This window comes from Silurus meridionalis, chromosome 24 (assembly GCF_014805685.1).
Source record: "Silurus meridionalis isolate SWU-2019-XX chromosome 24, ASM1480568v1, whole genome shotgun sequence".
NCBI classification, from domain to species: domain Eukaryota; kingdom Metazoa; phylum Chordata; class Actinopteri; order Siluriformes; family Siluridae; genus Silurus; species Silurus meridionalis.
This window is the reverse complement of record NC_060907.1, coordinates 16,055,372-16,075,064: the sequence shown is the minus strand read 5'-3', so window position 1 is coordinate 16,075,064 and position 19,693 is coordinate 16,055,372. Positions and strand designations below refer to the sequence as shown.

The window sequence follows — 19,693 nt, the reverse complement described above, 5'->3', positions numbered from 1 at the left end:
GTCTGTTAGAAAAAGAAAACAATTTTCAAACAATTGTTTAGTACAATAAATTAAGTATAAAAAAAAATATTTTAGTGGTTTTGAATTTAGTTATTAATTGAAATTGAATTGAAAACTTTATTAATTACTTAATAAACTGATAATAATGATATTTATAATAATAATAATTATGCACTGCAACGCAGGAACTGATGTTGTAAATTTCGTGTCCTTGCAATTGCGTTTACATCAATTGTCGTCATTTCCGCTTTTGGAAACAATTTCATTCGGCTCCACAAAAAACCCTGTGACGTGCTCGGTTGTGTCTGACTGCACGGGGACCTGTACAAGTCCCTCAATAATGAAACAGCGCACGGACCGCTGTGTTGCGGCCGCGGACGGCTCTGTACGGAGCACTGCGGCAGGAACGCAGCCATCTGCGTGAAACAACAGTGTTGTTTCGTTCCAGCTGGAAAACGGTCGAAGCGCGGTGTCTGCTCGACCCTCGCTGTTTACATCCGCCATGCAGGAGTCGGATCAACGGAAAGGGGCGGCGACGGCGGCGGACGTGCAGGTCGACGAGCAACCGAACGCGCTGATCGCATGCAGAGTCCCAGACGAGGTCTTCAATGACACGCGCGTGAAGGTAGGATACAACATCAAATGGCTCGCGCCAGCGCTTCACCTTTCTCACAGAGCGGCCTAAAGCCTTTAACACTGTTTACTCGACGCGTTGCCCAGACTGTGACTTACACATGCAGGTGAATCATCATGATAGTAGTAATAGTAGTAGTTATAATGGATTATTATTGTATGCATTATTAAATAATAAGGATCACATTTCACACTAATACTGTACTGCTTATATAAAAGTCCACATTCAATTGATTATAACACATCAAGGTCTTGTGATTTTTTATTTAGATGAATTATTTATAATAAAACAATTAGCATTTTTTTTGCATTTATCATTACAAAGACCTCACACAATGAGGGGCAGCTTCTGTAAATTACTAAACTACAAAACATTCATATCATACAATCTTTGCATTTATGCAAGTGTCCAAGATTATCTAATTAGATGTCCCATATTTAGTAAATATGAATAGGAAAGCAAGGATTTGCACAAAGAACATGCAGTCTTGTCTCTGGTGATAGGATCTTTTAATAACTTTACACCGAATTCATGAAAATAAAACTGTGTATTTAATACATACAATACAGAGTAATATTATTATATGTATGTATATAAGTGTGTATATTGAGCCCAGTCTCATGAAATTTGGTGATGAAGTCACAGAATCTCTGCTTCAGCTACCATCAGTGGAAGAGTAAGACATTCGCAAAGGAGTCCACAAATTTCGAGATCTGTCAGATGGCAAGCCAGGCAAGTTCTTCAGTTTCTGTGCAAACTCTCTACGGCAGAGAGCCTGTAGATAACCTTGCTAGTTTAACTACTCTCCAACTAGACTAGTCAGGTTGTACTAGTTTTGTTGTATTATATTATTATAAACTACATTTTATAAATTATAATGTTATGCATGGTAGTTGAACAGAAATAGAAATATTGATGCAACACAGCATAAGCTAGGTGATATACAGTTAGTAGCCTATTTAATTTAAAGCATTAGCCTATACTATCCTCATAACGAGATGAGTGATAGAGCTGCATGCATACCTTTATCTTTTGCATGCTTCCCCCTACTTCTTTACTACTTTATTCTGATTTAGGATCCTGATTGCTTAGACTTTTATTTGTCATCCATAATTTTAATTTGGATTTAGCTCTCCTTACCGATGTGACGTCACCCCAAGTCTTGTCAGTTCTCCCACAGGAAACCCTGAAGGCTGTGGTGATGTCACCCAACCCCCACCATTACTTTCTGGCTGTAAGTGTGAGGGTACTTCTCAGAGTGGTGGGTGCACTCTCTGAGTCCCAACCAGGTTAATCAACCCCACAAGGTGGCATGAGGTTATAATTGTGCAAATGAGCATTTGCCCTGTGCCACCTCTAGAAAGATGGGCTGCCCATGTCATCCATGCCTAAATCTGCCCCTGGGATCACCTGTTCTTTGTGCACATCATCAATCTTAGACAGTTACATAAAGACTGCATCATATGAACAATATATTTTTAAGCTTTGTAGTCTAGTTATTTCCAAAAGCTGCCCTTCACTTCACGTTTTTGTAATAATTAACTAAATCTGCAGTTCTTTTTTGTAGTAATAATTAAAATAAACAAAATCACAAGGCCTTGATAAAGTCAGTATGACTTATAATCACAATGCAATAAAAATGTAAACTGTCCTGTAAATATGACAGACAAGTGTGGGAATGGTTTTTAAACATGATTTGCATATGCATTTCTTTAAAGTGATTATATTTTGAGTGATATGGAGGGGTTATTTTCAGGGCTCTTTGTGTAGTATTTGCTTTAAAGCCTAAACAAAAAGAATCAAGTGTTTCTGTAATTTCTTTTTTTTTGGCTCTCAGTCAGATGTATGTTTTGAGCAGTGCAAATAAGTTCTGTTGTCCTCTTGGACCCTGCTAGTTCTCTCTTCATTATTCAAGTAGGCTCTTCATATTCAGATATTTTTGTATAAAAGACACAGGAACTTTTAACAGTCTCAGCTCCTTTTTATGAAATTATTAAGAAGATTAAATCTAAGAATTTGCTATATATTGTAGTTTTGGTATGCTTAACATGTGGCATGTTCTATATATATATATAGTTCTCAGTGGGGTTTTGGGAATTATCAGAATAAATATTACATCACTAAACAAATTCTGTTTTGTCAAGAAACCATGCAAACCCCACAAATGATTGTAGAAATCTGAATATGGCCCTAGGGGTCTCTGGGTTCTATCGCTTGGTGGATATGACTGAGTAGTGTTATGTTTTGTATCTATGTATAATTGGTTGTTAGGAAACTAAAAAAAGAGTATTTATGTGTTCATTGTCCAGATGTGGATTAAAGGTGCAAAACCACAGTTTGATATTTTTTAGATAAAAAAATACGACTGCCCCAGTGCCTCTGCTCTCAGTATATGCACCATGGCTCCTCAGCTCTGGTGGGCTGCAGTGTAGCTGGCCAAGGAAAAATGCTTCATCTTACTTACCTGATGAGGAATAAACAGCTCCTCTCCTGATGGTAGTGAGCTCTGTCTAAACCTGATCACACCACCTGGTCAAGAGCAGTTGCAGTCTGATTGCATTTGCCACCATCAGTCAGCCTCCCTCTTCTGTCTACAGTGCTCCTCATATGCAATAAGCACCATCATCTGATTGAAGTGCTAAGACAGGGAATATACTATTATGTCTGTTCATCTGGAAGAGGATTACCAGGTATTGAAAAGCTCCCCTCAAAAGGTACCCTCCCATTTGATTACTATTTAATTACTTTATGCATTTTTATTTTACATATTTTTAGGTCATATTCTGAACTTTTACATAAATTTGCCAGATCCAGTTTAAAACAGACCCCTTTATTTGCTCTTTTCAAACCAAAACCTCCTAAGCAGCCTTGCCCTCATCTTGTTGTTTAAGCAACACTCACTGCTTAGTAGAGAATAAACAGTTGTCCATTTATCTGCAAGAGTATTTAACTCAGTGCATGTCTTTTTTCCCCCCACAAAAGACAATGTTTTTGATGTTTTTGAAAATTGCACTGTTGTGCAGAAATACGATGTACATAGAATAATATCTTGTGTTTATTACTAAGAACAAAATCTGACGTCTGCATTTTTCCTTAGACGATGCTCTTAAATCTGTTTTTCCCATTTCAGGATCCAATCCATGTAGTTGAGGTTTAAGTGCCTTGCTGTAGTAGTTGTTATTCTGACAGTCTTCTTATTAAGGCCAACTCACACTGGACATGTCATGTGTAGAGGCACGTCACAGGACCTCATTTAGGTCTTTTTTTTAGTCCTCACCTGTTGTACCAGAGGTGTGAATGTTCCAGTTTTCCAGAGTTGCTGCCCTTGTTTTACATTTTGAATCTAATTGGTTTTGTCCATGGACATCTAGCGAAATCTCAAACCCAATATTATGTACATCATTTATCATTAAATAAGTGGATCTCTTTACAGGTATGAAGTAATACTTAAAACTTTCAATTTAAATATGTAAAAACGTCTTCATTACATTTAAACACAAAATCTGAATCAAATCTAATAAATTTCTACAAAACAGTTTTAAGGTTGCGCATTGTATTGTATAATAAACATACAAAATTCTTAAATCTTTTAATGGTGCAATATAGTACATGTCAGTGTTTGTGTGTGATATTAGAGATATGTAGGCTTCTGCAAGTGAACTTGGTCAGTAACGTAACCTTGTTCAGATTGCCTGAGGGTACAAACTCTTTTAAAGACTTCAAGCACTTTCTTGATGGTGACTTTGAGAAAAGTTTGTTTTTTGGGTGGTGAATGTCTTTGATGATTCTCTTGGTTCTGGTGCAACAACACTGGGTATCAGAGGTGGCAAAAGTACACACATCCATTACTTAAGTAGAAGTACAGATACTCATGTTTTAAAATACTCCGGTAAAAGTTGAAGTAAAGTGAAAGTAAAGTGAAAGTAAAGAAGTCTTGGCACAGACATGTACTTAAGTAAAAAGTAGTTATTACTTCTACCTGTTTTAGCTGTTAACTGGACCTCACATCATATTAATATTTGATAGATAGATAGATAGATAGATAGATAGATAGATAGATAGATAGATAGATAGATAGATAGATAGATAGATAGAACTTTATTGTCATTGCATAGTACAGGTACACAGCAATGAAATGCAGTTTGGCATCTACCAGAAGTGCAAATAGTGCAGATAAAAATGTAGCATATTTACAGCATGTGATATGTATGTAAGCATATGTACAGTGATTAAATATAAAGGCTATAACAGTGCAGAGACGTGTGGACATCATTAAGAGCCTTTGCTATGTTTCCACACGGACAGTTAATGAGGTGATACCGGAGAAAGTGCACCTCTTCAAGTAAAGAAGCTTTATATATATATATATATATATATATATATATATTATATAAAATCAGACATATTACAGATTTGAATGATGTATTGTTTTTATCTGTACGATCAATAAAGACAGTAATTTAAGTTCGTTTTGCCATTATGAGGGAAAAACCCACAAAACGCCACCTAGAGGATAAATTGTGTAAAACATGGCGGATTTGGTGTTTGATTTGAGACTTGGCGCAGAAATAAAACAAAAGTTTACTGATTAAAAATATTTTTCGATGAAGTTTATTTATTTATTTTATATCTATGTAAAGAAGGGATGCCATGAATAAGTGTATGTTTTGCTGGAGGTTTTAATTTCACCTCTTTTATATTGTTATTTATTTATGTATTTACATTTTTTTTTTTTCATAAAAATGGTAAAAACAGAAATGCGCACTGAAGTTTGAGTGGGTTGTCCAGAAGAGGAAACCCCGAATTTTCTATGAAGCTCAATTGTGGCCTTGTTGAGAACTGTAGTTCCTCATGTGCTTTCTCCTGTGATCAAAATTCTTCTCCTAAGTTCTGATAATGTTTCGGGAGAGAGATTGTACGTGTGACAGCATGAGGGAATGATGCCCACTTCCTCTAAATATGTGTTCTAGTTAGTGATTACGCCTACCACCACTGTGTTATTGGCAACCTTCACCAGCATATTAGTGTTGTGTTTAGCCATGTAGTCACTGGTGTAAAGGCAGCAAAGCACTGCAGTACAACCAGGACACAAACAGGGTTGTTGTGCCTCAAAGTTTGAGGGTGTGTATGGATGAGATACAGTTTCCCATCCTGAAAGCATCCAGCCGGAAAGTCCAGGATCTAATGGGGGTGGGGGGGGATGATGCTTTTGAACGCAGAGCTTTAATCCATAAACAACTTCTGAACATAAGTCCTTTTTTCTTGATCCATGTAAGACAGCATTTTGTGGTTGACAACCTCATTTGTTAGAATGATATACGAACTGTTGTGTGGGTTTTGAGATTTAGTTTAGATAAAACATTTTGGGGAACCCTTTCAATTATAGTACCTCAAACTTAAATTGTATGCTAATTGACTGTTAATAGGTTGACTGTCTATTACCAAGTTGAAAAATCTGAAAAATCATTAGGTAGTTTTAATAGGTAGCCTTTAATAAAATAGAAGCGTTGCAAAATATGTTGTTACTAATTTCTGCCTGCCCAAATTAATCCTTCATATTTTTTCCCTTATAAATAAATACATTTTATAAATTCTGCTTAGTCCATTCCAATCATTTAGTTTAATAAATGCATTACTATTAGGTAATGCTGGCTTTACACTCTGTAATATTTGGCAGGGTTTTGCTATTGCTGTTGTCACTGTGCTGTGTGTGCGTGTTGGAGACAGAGAGACAGAGAGACAGAGAGAGAGAGAGAGAGAGAGAGAGAGAGAGAGAGAGAGACCTATAAAAATCATTGTATGGCAGCTATAGCGTAGGTGTAAACAGTAACTTGGCTCTCAGGTGTTCCACAACATGAAATGTAACTATCTTCTTTTTCTTTCGGCTGCTCTAATTAGGGCACACCACAGCCGATCATCCATCTCCATACCCCCGTCCTCTACATCTGCCTCTTTCACACCAACTACCTGCATGTCCTCCCTCACCACATCCATGAACCTCCTCCTGCACATGTCCAAACCATTCCTATCCCTTTCACTCTCAGAGATACTCTTCTATCACAAATCACTCCTGCTATCACTCTTCTCCACCCACTCCACCCTGCCTGCACTCTTTTCTTTACTTTTCTAACACACTCGCCATTACTTTGCACTGTTGACCCCAGATACCTGAACTTCTCCACCTCTTCTCCCTGCAACTGCACAACTCCACTGCCCTCCCTCTCATTCACACACATGTACTCTGTCTTACTCCTACTGACATTCATTCCTCTTCTCTCCAGCATGTACCTCCACCTCTCCAGGCTCTTCTCAACCTGCTCTCTACTCTCACCACACATAACAATATCATCTGCAAACATCATAGTCCATGGAGACTCCTGTCTGACCTCGTCCGTCAGCCTGTCTATCACCATGGCAAACTGAAAAGGGCTCAGAGCCGATCCTTGATGCAGTTCAATCTCCACCTTAAACCAGTCTGTCGTTCCTACTGCACACTTTACTGCTGTCACACTGTCCTCATACATGTCCTGCACCACCCTCACATACTTCTCTGCCACACCTGACTTCCTCATACAATACCACAACTCCACTCTCCACCCTGTTGTACGCTTTCTCTAAATCCACAAACACACAATGCAACTCTCTGACTTTCTCTATTCTTCTCCATCAACATTCTCAAAACAAATAATACATCTGTGGTGCTCTTCCTCGGCAGAAACCATACTGTTGCTCCTAGATGGTCACCTCTTTTCTCAGTCTGGCTTCCACTACTCTTTCCCATAACTTCATGGTGTGACTGATCAACTTTATTCCCCTGTAGGTACTGCAGGTCTGCACATCGCCCTTATTTAAAAAAATTGGTACCAACAAATTCCTTCTTTATTTCTCAGGCATACTCTCACCTTTCAAAATCTTGTTAAATATTCTTGTTAGAAACTCTACTACCATCTCTCCTAAACATCTCCATGCTTCTACCGGTATGTCATCTGGTCCAACCGACTTTTCACTTTTCATCCTCTTAATGGCTGCTCTCACTTCCTCCTTACTAATCCTATCTACATCCTGCTTCACCATCTCTACACCATCCAACCTTCTCTCTCACTCATTTTCCTCATTTATCAGCTGCTCAACACACTTTTCTCACTAGTCAACACATTTCTATCTCCATCGTTTATTGCTCTAACTTGCAGCATATCCTTCCCATCCCCCTCCGCCTGGCCAATCGCTTCCTTAGTGTCCAACTTCTTATACAGCTCCTCATATGCCTTTTCCTTGGCTTTGCCACATCCCTCTTCACCTGCTGCCGTATCTTCTTGTACTCCTGCCTTCTTCTCCCTTCACTCTGTCGATCCCAAATCTGTTTTGCCAACCTCTTTCTCCTTATGTTCTCCTGCACTTCCTCGTTCCATCATCCCATCTCTTTGTCTTCCTTTCTCTTTCCAGATGTCACACCAACTGTTTCTAACTGTCTCCCTTATCACTTCTGCAGTAGTTGCCCAATCATCCAGCACCTCTTCACCACCACTGAGCCCCTGTCTGACCTGAACCTCACACTACAGTCTTCCATCTTCGGTTTTCACCATCTTATTTTTCTTTTAGTCCTCACTCTCCTCCTCTTCTTCTTCACCTTCAAAACCATCCTACAGACCACCATTCGATGCTGTCTAGCTACACCTCCGTGTGCTGTAGTAGTCCACCGCGTATGAACCACACGAGAGTTCGCTTCCGACCCTGTGCCTGTAATGGTTTATTTTATTTTAGTTGCCATTAATGCTTTTTTTCAGTAGTTACAGAATTTTAGTTGTTTTTAGTAATTGATTTTGTTTATTTAAAATATTTATATTTTGCGGAAACACAGAATGAAAAATGGAGAAATTCGCGGGGAAACAGTGAGGGACGAGGAGCAGATTCTGGCCTAAGAAAACATCAGAAACTTTCCAAAGTTTAGGATCATTTTACAGTAAAACATAAAGAAAACACTGTACAGCACGGTTACCATTTTTAAAGTCATTAGAAATAGATTTTTATTATTATTATTATTTTATACAGTACCGTGTAGAGCAGGTAATGGTGCACGTTTTTAAAGCTGGTGATAAATACACAAATTTAGTTCATTGAGAATTTCAAGCAGCTATATAATTAAATGAATATTTTCCCTTTAAACTACCCTACGCTGCCACTGCGGAGGGACTTTTTAAACGCAACTGTGTTTGCATTTTGATGTAATATGGCTATTATAAGCTCTAAAAGGATTTAGATTTTACTGATATTCTTGTATACAATTTCATCAATAAAAATTTAGATTTTTCTAAAAACAAAAACAAATTTCTTGTTCATTTTAAGAGACGTGACTTTTTCTTTCTCTTATTTAGTATTGTTCTTTAATAAAGAAAAAGTACTTATTTTCTGATTACTTGATTAATCGATGGAATAATTGTTAATTCTCAATTACATGTATTACATACAGTATATCACAAAAGTGAGTACAACCCTCAAATTTCAGCAACTATTTAATTATACCTTCTCATGGGATAATATTATAGAAATAAAACTTGGATATATTTTAGAGTAGTCGATGTGCAGCTTGTATAACAGTACAGATTTACTGTCCTCTGAAAATAACTCAACATTCAGCCATTATTGTCAAAATAAAAAGCAACAAAAGTGAGTACACCCTAAGTGATAACAGTGTACGTCGTGTAACCATGTAAAGCCACATGTCATTTTTTTCTGTTTGGCAGGACAATACAAATTTGTGTAACTTGTATTAGAGCTATTAAAATTTGGTAATTGGAGTACAGTTTGAGCAGTGTGCATTTGGTACCTGGGCCTGTGGGGACTTACCTGACTTAATCCACCTCTTAATACCACCACTATCACGTCGCAATTAAAGAAACCATCAATACTATACAAAAACGCAATATAACAACACTTGCCATTACAGCGAGAGAGGCATTTCACATATTAAGGGTAAATACCATTTTACTAAAACAAGAAACCCAGTTAAGACCCCAAACCTCTAGACTACAACCGCAACTGTGCCACCTACATCATATGGAGCAGTTCATAATCAATAGATTAGATTAGATTAGATTCAACTTTATTGTCATTACACATGTACAAGTACAATGCAACGAAATGCAGTTTGGGTCTAACCAGAGTGCAATAACAGCAAGTGCAGGATATATAGATTTAACATGAATTTACAGTTAAATAAAATAAAGACTATAAACAGTAATTAAAAGATGAATATGTACTATAAATGTTGTATACAGATGAATATATGTTATATATGTAAAACACAATATACAGAGTAGTGTATATATATATATATATATATATATATATATATATATATATATATATATATATATATATATATATATATATGTATATATATGTATATGTACTATAAATATAAATATTATTTATGAACATGCTATACAGATGCCTATTACTATACACAGAGATTTACAGAAGGATGTAAGCGGTGGACATAATAATATTGCTGTAACTATAAACAGAGAACAGGTATACAGTTGTGTTCAAAATTATTCAACCCCCACTGAAATTGATTGTTTTGGTCGGTTTGACATTGATTATGATCATTCAGTCATCCTGCTTACAATTAAATCAAAGAGGCACGTGTAGGTCAGACAAATATAACATAACATTTATAATGAAATAACCACAAATGTCTTTTCTGAGCTCACATCATTATCAGTTTTATTCAACCCCCAAGTGACATTCAATCTTAGTACTTAGTACAACATCCTTTTACAGTTATAACAGCTTTTAAACGTGAAGCATAGCTTGACACAAGTGTCTTGCAGCGATCTACGGGTATCTTCGCCCATTCATCATGGGCAAAAGCCTCCAGTTCAGTCACATTCTTAGGCTTGCGCACTGCAACTGCTTTCTTTAAGTCCCACCAGAGGTTCTCAATCGGATTTAAGTCTGGTGACTGCGATGGCCACTTCAAAATGTTCCAGCCTTTAATCTGCAACCATGCTCTAGTGGACTTGGAGGTATGCTTGGGATCATTGTCCTGTTGAAAGGTCCAACGTCTTCCAAGCCTCAGGTTTGTGACGGACTGCATCACATTGTCATCCAATATCTCCTGGTACTGAAGAGAATTCATGGTACCTTGCACACGCTGGTACAAGCTTCCCAGTACCTGCAGAAGCAAAACAGCCCCAAAGCATGATTGACCCCCCGCCATGCTTCACAGTAGGCAAGGTGTTCTTTTCTTCATAGGCCTTGTTCTTCCTCCTCCAAACATAGCGTTGATCCATGGGCCCAAACAGTTCTAATTTTGTTTCATCAGTCCACAGAACACTATCCCAAAACTTCTGTGGTTTGTCCACTAACTTTTGGCATACTGCAGTCGACTCTTCTTATTCTTTGGGGACAGCAAGGGGGTGCGCCTGGGAGTTCTGGCATGGAGGCCTTCATTACGCAGGGTGCGCCGTATTGTCTGAGCAGAAACTTCAGTACCCACATCTGACAAATCTTTTCTCAGTTCCTCAGCAGTCACACGGGGACTTTTCTCCACTCCACTGCTTCAGGTAGCGCACAGCAGTCGAAGTCAGCATCTTCTTTTTGCCACGACCAGGTAGCGTTTCAACAGTGCCCTTTGCCTTGAATTTGCGAATGATGCTTCCTATGGTGTCTCTTGGTATGTTTAACATCTTTGCAATCTTCTTATAGCCATTGCCCTTCCTGTGAAGAGTAATCACCTGTTCTCTTGTCTTCCTGGACCATTCTCTTGACCTCACCATGTTTGTAACCACACCAGTAAATGTCTAGAAGGAGCTGAGTATCACAGTCATTTTAAAGCTGCCTAATTGGTGCTTATTAGGCTTTATTGCTGCTCCCTGATATCCACAGGTGTTTTCAATACCTGATTGAAAACACTTCATTGAACCTCTGTTCTTCAGAGTGGTAGTCTTTAAGGGGTTGAATAATTATGTCAATGAAGAATTCACAAAAGAAACATTTACTACTGTATTACAAAACTAATTGATGTCATTTTAGTTGCATATGGTTCTTTAAGAAGTCCTTGTAGGATTTCATTCTGAATACAATTACAAATGTACACTAAATTTCCTAAAACCATTTACAGCATTGGGGTTGAATAATTTTGAACACAACTGTATGTACAATGGTGATAAGTTTATGGTGAGCAGCAATAAAAAAAAGAGCAGTGTGCAAATGAGCAAGGTTTGTGTAAACAGTCCGTGCAACAACAAAGTGTGAGGTGAGAAATGACAATATATGTCTAATAACATGACAAACATAAAAAATTTTAATAAAATAAATCATACTCACTAGGGCTGGGACGATTCACTAATTCAATACTATCCCGATACATTTGTGCCGATTCAATACATATTGCGATTCTGTAGCTATTGCGATTCATTGTTTAAATTGTGATTTTTGTTTGCTTAATAAAGATTAGACAATGACAAATACTTAATCATACCCTTAAAGAGACTGTATATTAGTTATCTTAACAAAAACAATGCATCACATTTTTCTGAATTTTTATTTCAGGAGCACACACATACATAGAGCATAAAGAACCTTGAACCATAAAACTTTCAAGTACAAAAAACTTGAATATAATATTTAAATGTGCAACAAAATAACTAAAAACAATACTTTTTAAAATAAAATAAAAGTGCCAATAAACTGTTCCAATGTCCAACTCAACTGCTAATATCCTTCTCTCTCTTCCTCACCTCAGGTGAGAGGAGTGCAGCTGTTACTGCAGCCTGTTGCTCCAGAAAACATTCAACCATGTCATAGGCACTATTCCATCTCGTTAAAACGTCTGTTATAAGTTTGTGCACAGGGAGCTACATTAACGTTTGTTGGAAATCTAGTGATGCGTTGTATTTGTCCGAGTAACTGCGACAGCGGGCAGCTTCAGTGCGCGCTGTGAGGCCAGATTATGAGTGTGCACGTAGCACTTAATATGGAGAAAAAGCCGGTAATTGGGCAGCGATAACCATATTAGACACATTTTCTGTGACTAAAGCAGGGTCTTTATCCGTTAAACAATTCTCAAAGAGCTTTACTTCCCTGCCTCTGCCATGGTTTTGATTTCTCTCGCCAGCTTAAAATGGGTACCACGTCATCTAATACGGACAACGACAAAATACGTTTGGCCCTTTGTTGGAATAAAAGCGGTAACGTTTTCCCACCACCTCTCTGGAAAAGTAAAATAATTAAATATATATCGATTCTGAGGTAAACAAATCGATCTCAAAATCGCTTTAAAAAGAATCGCGATAGTTTGGTGAATCGATTTTTTTCTCCCACCCCTAATACTCACCAGAAATGCATAGTCATAATGCATACTCCTATAATTTTCACCGCTCCTCAGAGGCTGTAATCCAGTGGTACCGCTTGTATTCACTGGTCTGGAAGTGGCGAACAAACCCAAATCCTGGGCTGAGACAAGCTAGTTTGGTGGTTTGGGGTTTCTGGAAAAGTCCGCCTTGAAAATTTATTTTTAAGTATGTCCAAGACCAAATCAATTTCTCTTCCTCTGTAGGCATAAAAAGTCTAACTCTGAAGTGTTAATGTGTGTAGAGCACTAAAGATGTGTCTGTAGCTTGGCTGTATTTGGCTGTAACAAATTCCCTCTGACCAACCAATCAGAGGACGGAAAAATGCTGACGCTAACATACACGTGCTGGAAGCAGTGCAGCCAAGAGAAACGCTATGAAATGAAGAGAATGTAACAAATATTAGAATTTAGGTTGTAAATGTAGGTCAGTTCTTCTGATAGTGCAAATAGTTTGTTGAAGGCATCTTTTTCATGAGCAATAATTTTTGGAACCATGTCCTGTGGTCTGATGAGACTAAGATAAACTTGTTTGGCTCAGATGGTGTCCAGCATGGGTGGCGATGCGCTGATGAGGAGTAACAAGACAATTGTGTCTTGCCTACAGTCAAGCATGGTGGTGGTGGCATCATGGTCTGAGGCTGCATGAGTGCTCCTGGTACATTTAGGGGAAACATGGATTTCAACATTTACTGTGACATTCTGAAGCAGAACATGATGCCCTCCTTTCAGAAACTGGACTGAACGGCAGTTTTCCAACATAATAACGACCCAAAACACACCGCCAAGATGACAACTGCCTTGCTGAGAAAGCTGAAGGTGGAAGTGATGGAGTGGCCAATATGTCCCCAGGCCTGAATCCTATTGTGGCAGCGGGGCACGAGTAGAGGGCGGAGCTGGACGGAACGAGCGGTAAGAACAACCTGCAGCTGATGAGAGTAATCAGTGCGCTCTGTTTCAGTCCGGCAACACCAATAAAGAGGAGAGAGATGCCAACCTCGAGGAGAGAGTGTCACCAAGCAGAGACGAACGGACTAAGCGCGGGCGGGTGCCGGTGGAAAGGCGTGTCGGCCGGCTGGTGATCTCGGGCGGACGTGAGAAAAGACGTGCTGGTCCGTGAGGAAACTCGGGCGGCGCTAAGAGAGAAAGCGGCCGGTCCGCGATTGAGACGGGCAGACGCCGAAGGAAGTGCGTGCCGATCCGGGAGAGACTGCCGGCAAACGTCGGGAAGGAAAGGCGTCCCGAACCGCGAGTGTGTGGGTGTGCCCTGGCATAAATACTGGAGAGGAAAGCGCCAGGGTAAAAACGAATGTAAATAAAGATGGCTCTGCTTGGTGAACTATTGCCTGTCTGTCTTTCTTCCAGTACGGGGTCAGTGAGTTTGTTACACCTATTGAGCATCTGTGGGGCATCCTCAAGCAGAATGTGGAGATGCGCCATGTGTCATAACATCCATCAGCTCTGTGATGCCATTATGGAGGAGTGGAAGAGGATCCCAGCAACAACCTGTGCAGCTCTGGTGAATTCCATACCCAGGAGGATTAAGGCAGTGCTGGATAACGAGGGTGTTCTCACACAAAATATTAACACTTTAGACACACTTCTGACATGTTAACTTAGTTGTACTCACATTTGTTGGCAGCTATTTAGACAGTAATGGCTGTATGTTGAGTTATTTTCAGAGGACAGTAAATCTGTACTGCTATACAAGCTGCACATTGACTACTCATTAAATATATTGTTAAGTTTCATTTCTACAGTACTGTCCCTTGGAAAGATGTACTAAAATGATTGCTGAAATGTGAAGGGTGTACTCACTTTTGTGAGATAGTGTATACTAAAAATAGCCTGTCTCTGCAGAGTCTCTGAGCTCACCCTGGACCAGTCTTTTGCCAGAACATGATAACATAAATTTCTGACCTGTAGCCCAAGATTCATGAATTATTAAAAAAAATATATATTAATAACATTTAATAACAGTCCTGTAAAAAACAACAGGGTTCTTCTCAACCTGGATGCACAGGTGCAGAATTTCCTTATAAGAGGCAGTTAAGCTGCCATTTGTAAATCTATAAGGTGCTATAGCAGAAGATATAAAGTGCTAGCTAACACATATAGTGACTGGAACATGTGGTGGTGGACTGTAGCAGTTTATCCTAGAGAGTACTGGCTGAGAAATATCGGACATAATACATAAATACTGGGAATCTATGTAGTCTGTCTGGTAGTATACTCATACACTTGAAGAAAACAAATTACAATCCATCTTGGTGGTTACACAGAAATGTAAAAAGACAGAAATGTGTTTAGACACCTGTCAGTTTAGGCAAGGCTGTTTAGTAACATTGTACATAAGATAATATATATTTTGTTAGCAACAGTAACAATATTTTGTTAGTCTGGTGGTGCATTCTGAAAATAGAGTGGGTCTACAGAAAAAAAAAATCTCTTGGCTAGAGCTGCAACTACTAATTGATAATAATCGATAACGAAATTCGTTGTGAATGAATGTCATTATCGATTAGTTGGGCTGCTCAAGTTACGGTTTAGTGTGATTGTAAGATAACAGCTGCCTGGGAAAATGCTGGACAGTACAGGGTCAACCTGCAGCAGGAAAAAGTGTGTTCCAAGTCATACAAGGCATGGGAGCATTTTATATTAAACACAACAAAGAAAGCTGTGCCTGGAACTGGTGTCACGGATGAAGGTGAAACATCAGCACAGTGAGCAGAAACTGTAGAATCCTTATCATGTGAAAATGGCGTAGTTTAATGAAGTGCTATGGTATAAACTGTTTGTTGTAACTTCGGGAAAGTCGCACTGGATCTGTTCTGTCGTGACTCGCGAGCATCAATCAGCTCGCTCTCGACATTGTGATGATTCAATTAAATCAGCGTAAACAAACACTAAATCTAAAAGCAGCAAATAACAGCAGCAGTAAATGATTACTTTTTTTTTAATAAGCCTGTTAGCTTGCTGCGTTTCTCCGGTTCATTCTCTTTTTATAGCATTTGTCTACTACAGTACAACAGTAAATCAAACGTGATTTTACTGCGGCTTAACTACATTTAAATGCTTGTTTTCATTGTTTGCATATTAAATTTATGCGACATTTAATTATTATACAAAATTTAATTAATTATATATGCTAGATGATTATATTTTCAGAAAGGCTTCTTTAACAAAACCTGTCAAAACAATGATATATTTTATTTTATATATATTTTATTTGAGCATTGTTGTCAACTTGCCATCTGCAAAATACAATACAAATGTTGATTTACACAAATTGCTTCACGTTTCATACTGAAATGCTGTTTTATTTTGTTTTTTTTGTTTTTTTACAGAAAGCAGCAATTTTGTTCACCGGAGAAATCCCCCATGCACTCCTCAACAAGCAGCAATAATAAGCTTTAAAATTACTAAATTAAAGATGCTTAAACTCAATTTGTGGCTTTTGCATTTTTTTAAGTACACTTTTAACCATAAATACCCTGAATTTGGGTTTTTTCATTGTTATAATAAGCAAAACATCTAATTATTCAATTAAATATTAGATAAATAATTAATTATCTTATTTTTTATCCAATTCCTAAAAAAACAACCATCCGATTAATTGATTATGAAAATAATCGTGAGTTGCAGCATTACTCTTGGCCATGGTACAGGATTTTCTATGTTGTCTTTTTCTATTTTTTTCTCATCTTCAGGACCAGTTTGAGGCACTGTTTCAGCAGTTTGATACAGGAGTATATTTCCAGTTCTTCAAAAGCTTTCTCCGTGTACGCATTAATTTCACCAACTCTGTGGCTGCTACTCAGGCAAGATTGAACCTTCACAAGAGTGACTTTAATGGCAAAGAGATGCGCCTCTATTTTGCTCAGGTACCAATAACCACATTAGAGTACAGTAACCACACAATAAAGAATGTATATGACTAAAACTTGTTTTAAACTACATTCAATGACTGTTGACTGGATTAAACATTTTCTCAACATTGTTTCCTCTCTGTATTGCTTTTCTGCTTCAGTCTGTGCATATAGGTAGCCCTCGATTAGAGCCCCCAAAGCCAGAGAAGCAGTTCCTCATTTCTCCTCCAGCTTCTCCTCCAGTGGGTTGGAAGCCGTCTCCAGATGCTACACCTTTGATTAACTATGATCTGCTGTGTGCTGTCTCCAAACTTGGACCAGGTAAAAATACACTGCAGCAGTCTCACTGCAGAAACCAACACTTCATACTACATTTGTCCTTACACATCAATAGTGATACTATCTTTGAGCTTCACTTTGAGCTGTAGCTTTTGCTAAAATCACCTTATATACCTGAACATGAAAAGAAACAGATTAGCCAGTTTAGTTACTGTTTATATACAATGACATGATGCAGTGGATATGAACAATATGCATACCTCTGTTAGAATTGCTTCTTTTTGTGGTGAAAAACAAATACAAATATTTTAGCAAAGAATGTTTTTTATTGTACAAACTGTTTTTGATGATTTATTTATACCTGGTATATAATGTTTCAGGTTATCTAACATTAACTAGCTTAATGCTGTTCACTTAATGTGTGTTTGTATATGCAAACAATGAGCAGTTTATTAAGAACATGCTAATCAGCCAATCGTATTGCAGTAGTGTAAAAAACCATGCAGGTACAAACCACTAGCTTTGGGTAATGTTCACATCAGCCAACATAATAATTTTATAAGTGCTTATCTGGGTTCTTCCACACACTTTGGAGTTTACACAGAAGGGTGCAATAAAGAAAAACATCTAGTGAGAGGCAGTTTTTTGGACAGAAATGCCATGTTATACATAGAGAGACTGAGAATGACAAGGCTAGTTTGAGATTGCAGAATGGTTACAATAAGTAAAATGAATCACTCTAAGATTGTGGGGAGCAGAAACGTATCTAAATGTGCACCATGAAGTGAAAAGACTACAACAGAAGTTTACACTCCTGTCAGCCAAAAATTTAAAGTTGAGGTTCCAGTGGTTCAGCCTGTTCCGTGAATCCTGATACATTTTCTTTGTTATAACTGTTTTAGGTGAGCAGTATGAGTTACACACTGGAACTACCACCACTCCTAGTGTGATAGTACATGTGTGTGAAGACGATGACAGCTCGGGAAGTGAGGAAGACCCAGATGGAGGAACCCGGGCCCGCCCCAAAATCATTCAGACTCGGCGCCCGGATTATTCTTGCTCTGTCAAGAAGTGAATTTACTTCAACAATTTGGCAAAGTGGTAATTGAACTGGTAATCCAGTTTCACCCTCCACATGGAGGCAGCAAATATAAACATCTCTTTCTGATATGGAATATTTGCCATCACATATGCTTCTGATTTAAAATCTGGTAGAATAAAGCATTTAGAAGTGCATTTAATTTATTTAATTTCAAAAAAGCTGTTACTTGGAATTTACATCCTCATACTGCAGAAGTGGCATTTGGAGAGTCTGTTTTATTATTTTTTTTATGTGTGAATGTCTACACTGTTAATGGACACTAATGTAGACCAACTCATTGTCATTATGTTGTAGATTGTTGTGTTTGTCTATGTTGATTCTTGTATTGTGTATAACTGTTCTTGTAGTTTTCCAATTTTGTCTCTATTATGCGCTAGGGGCTGTATTCAGTGTTGGGTTAAATAAGCAGGAGGTAATGAGGAGTGAATGCTGAAATTGTACTGATTTGTATTCAGATCTCAGAGGCAACTACACACTGGAGCCAGGGTCACACCAGCCCTTACAGATTTATTCATTTGGAACAATATCAGACAAGAATGAACATGTCTGGAGGTTCAGTGAACTCCTGAGCCAAATACATATTTTCTTGTTTGTCGCTGATGAGACATTATGCTGCAGAGTGCTGGATGCCACTTGATAAACTTGTACAATAGCTTATTACTAGCAGTAGTTCTTGCTATACTTGCTATTTTTAATAGCTAAAGAATTGCTTAAAACTATCTATGTTTATAATTCTGTTGTATGACACATGGTGCGAAACAGTAATTGGAAGCAATTCCTCTTGAGTCAACTTAATGCACATTAGAAGAAGCATAAAAGATGCAAAAAAGATTATTTAGAAAGAATTAGAAATATGCTATTCCCCGACTGCAGCTAATAATGATCCATGTGAATAGTTCTGCTATGTTTCCTCCCAAAATCATATGGCAAGAAAATAATTACTTCTACAATTATTATTGTATAAATCTTTAAAATTATTTTTCAAATTTTTTGAACAAATTGATACTTATTGTAAGAAAGGCAACTTCTGAGTCATGAACTACGCTTAAAAATAATTTAAATATTCTCCCAGAAATCATGTAAAAGTGAATATTCATGTACCTTTTGAATTCTGCATCTCTGAATACGGCCCTTGAAGAATAATGCCTTATTATGTGGTACGCATTTGATGTGACTTGAGTGTCGCTTCATTTCTGTTACATAAAATGATCTAATGTGATCTGTTGTACTCTGTTGTCTGTCGAGATTAGTCAAAACCAATGTCAAAGGATAAAGAAAGTAAAATTTTAAAATGCATTCTGTGATTTGTATCAAATTTACCATCACTACAGTACAAGTATGAGGTGCATTTGAATGTAGCATCTATCTTTTCAAAAACTGATGAACTGATTCTTAGACAGCAGGAATGTTCTGTTATTCAGTGGTTCAGTAAAATGAAATCCTCCCTGCTACTC

At 37.9% G+C, this 19,693-nt stretch overlaps 1 protein-coding gene across 2 annotated transcripts; it reads left to right on the top strand.

Annotated features, from left to right (window-relative positions):
* The first annotated feature begins 282 nt into the window (after window positions 1-282).
* rcan1b (regulator of calcineurin 1b) lies at window positions 283-19,535 on the top strand. Of its 2 annotated transcripts, none has more exons than XM_046837528.1 (4): window positions 283-625; window positions 16,700-16,873; window positions 17,020-17,179; window positions 18,040-19,535. In XM_046837528.1, exons 1-4 carry the CDS (start codon window positions 503-505, stop codon window positions 18,210-18,212), a joined length of 630 nt encoding a protein of 209 aa, XP_046693484.1. In that variant the 5' UTR covers window positions 283-502; the 3' UTR covers window positions 18,213-19,535. The 2 variants fall into 2 exon arrangements, with proteins under 2 accessions (XP_046693484.1, XP_046693485.1); XM_046837529.1 differs by having other exon boundaries at window positions 620-740.
* The last annotated feature ends 158 nt before the right edge of the window (window positions 19,536-19,693 follow it).

Coding starts and splice junctions, on each gene's coding strand:
- rcan1b (XM_046837528.1), top strand. CDS start 503: ATGCAGGAGTCGGATCAACGGAAAGGGGCGGCGACGGCGGCGGACGTG. Junction 626..16,699: donor TCAATGACACGCGCGTGAAG/GTAGGATACAAC, acceptor TCTCATCTTCAG/GACCAGTTTGAGGCACTGTT. Junction 16,874..17,019: donor TGCGCCTCTATTTTGCTCAG/GTACCAATAACC, acceptor TTTCTGCTTCAG/TCTGTGCATATAGGTAGCCC.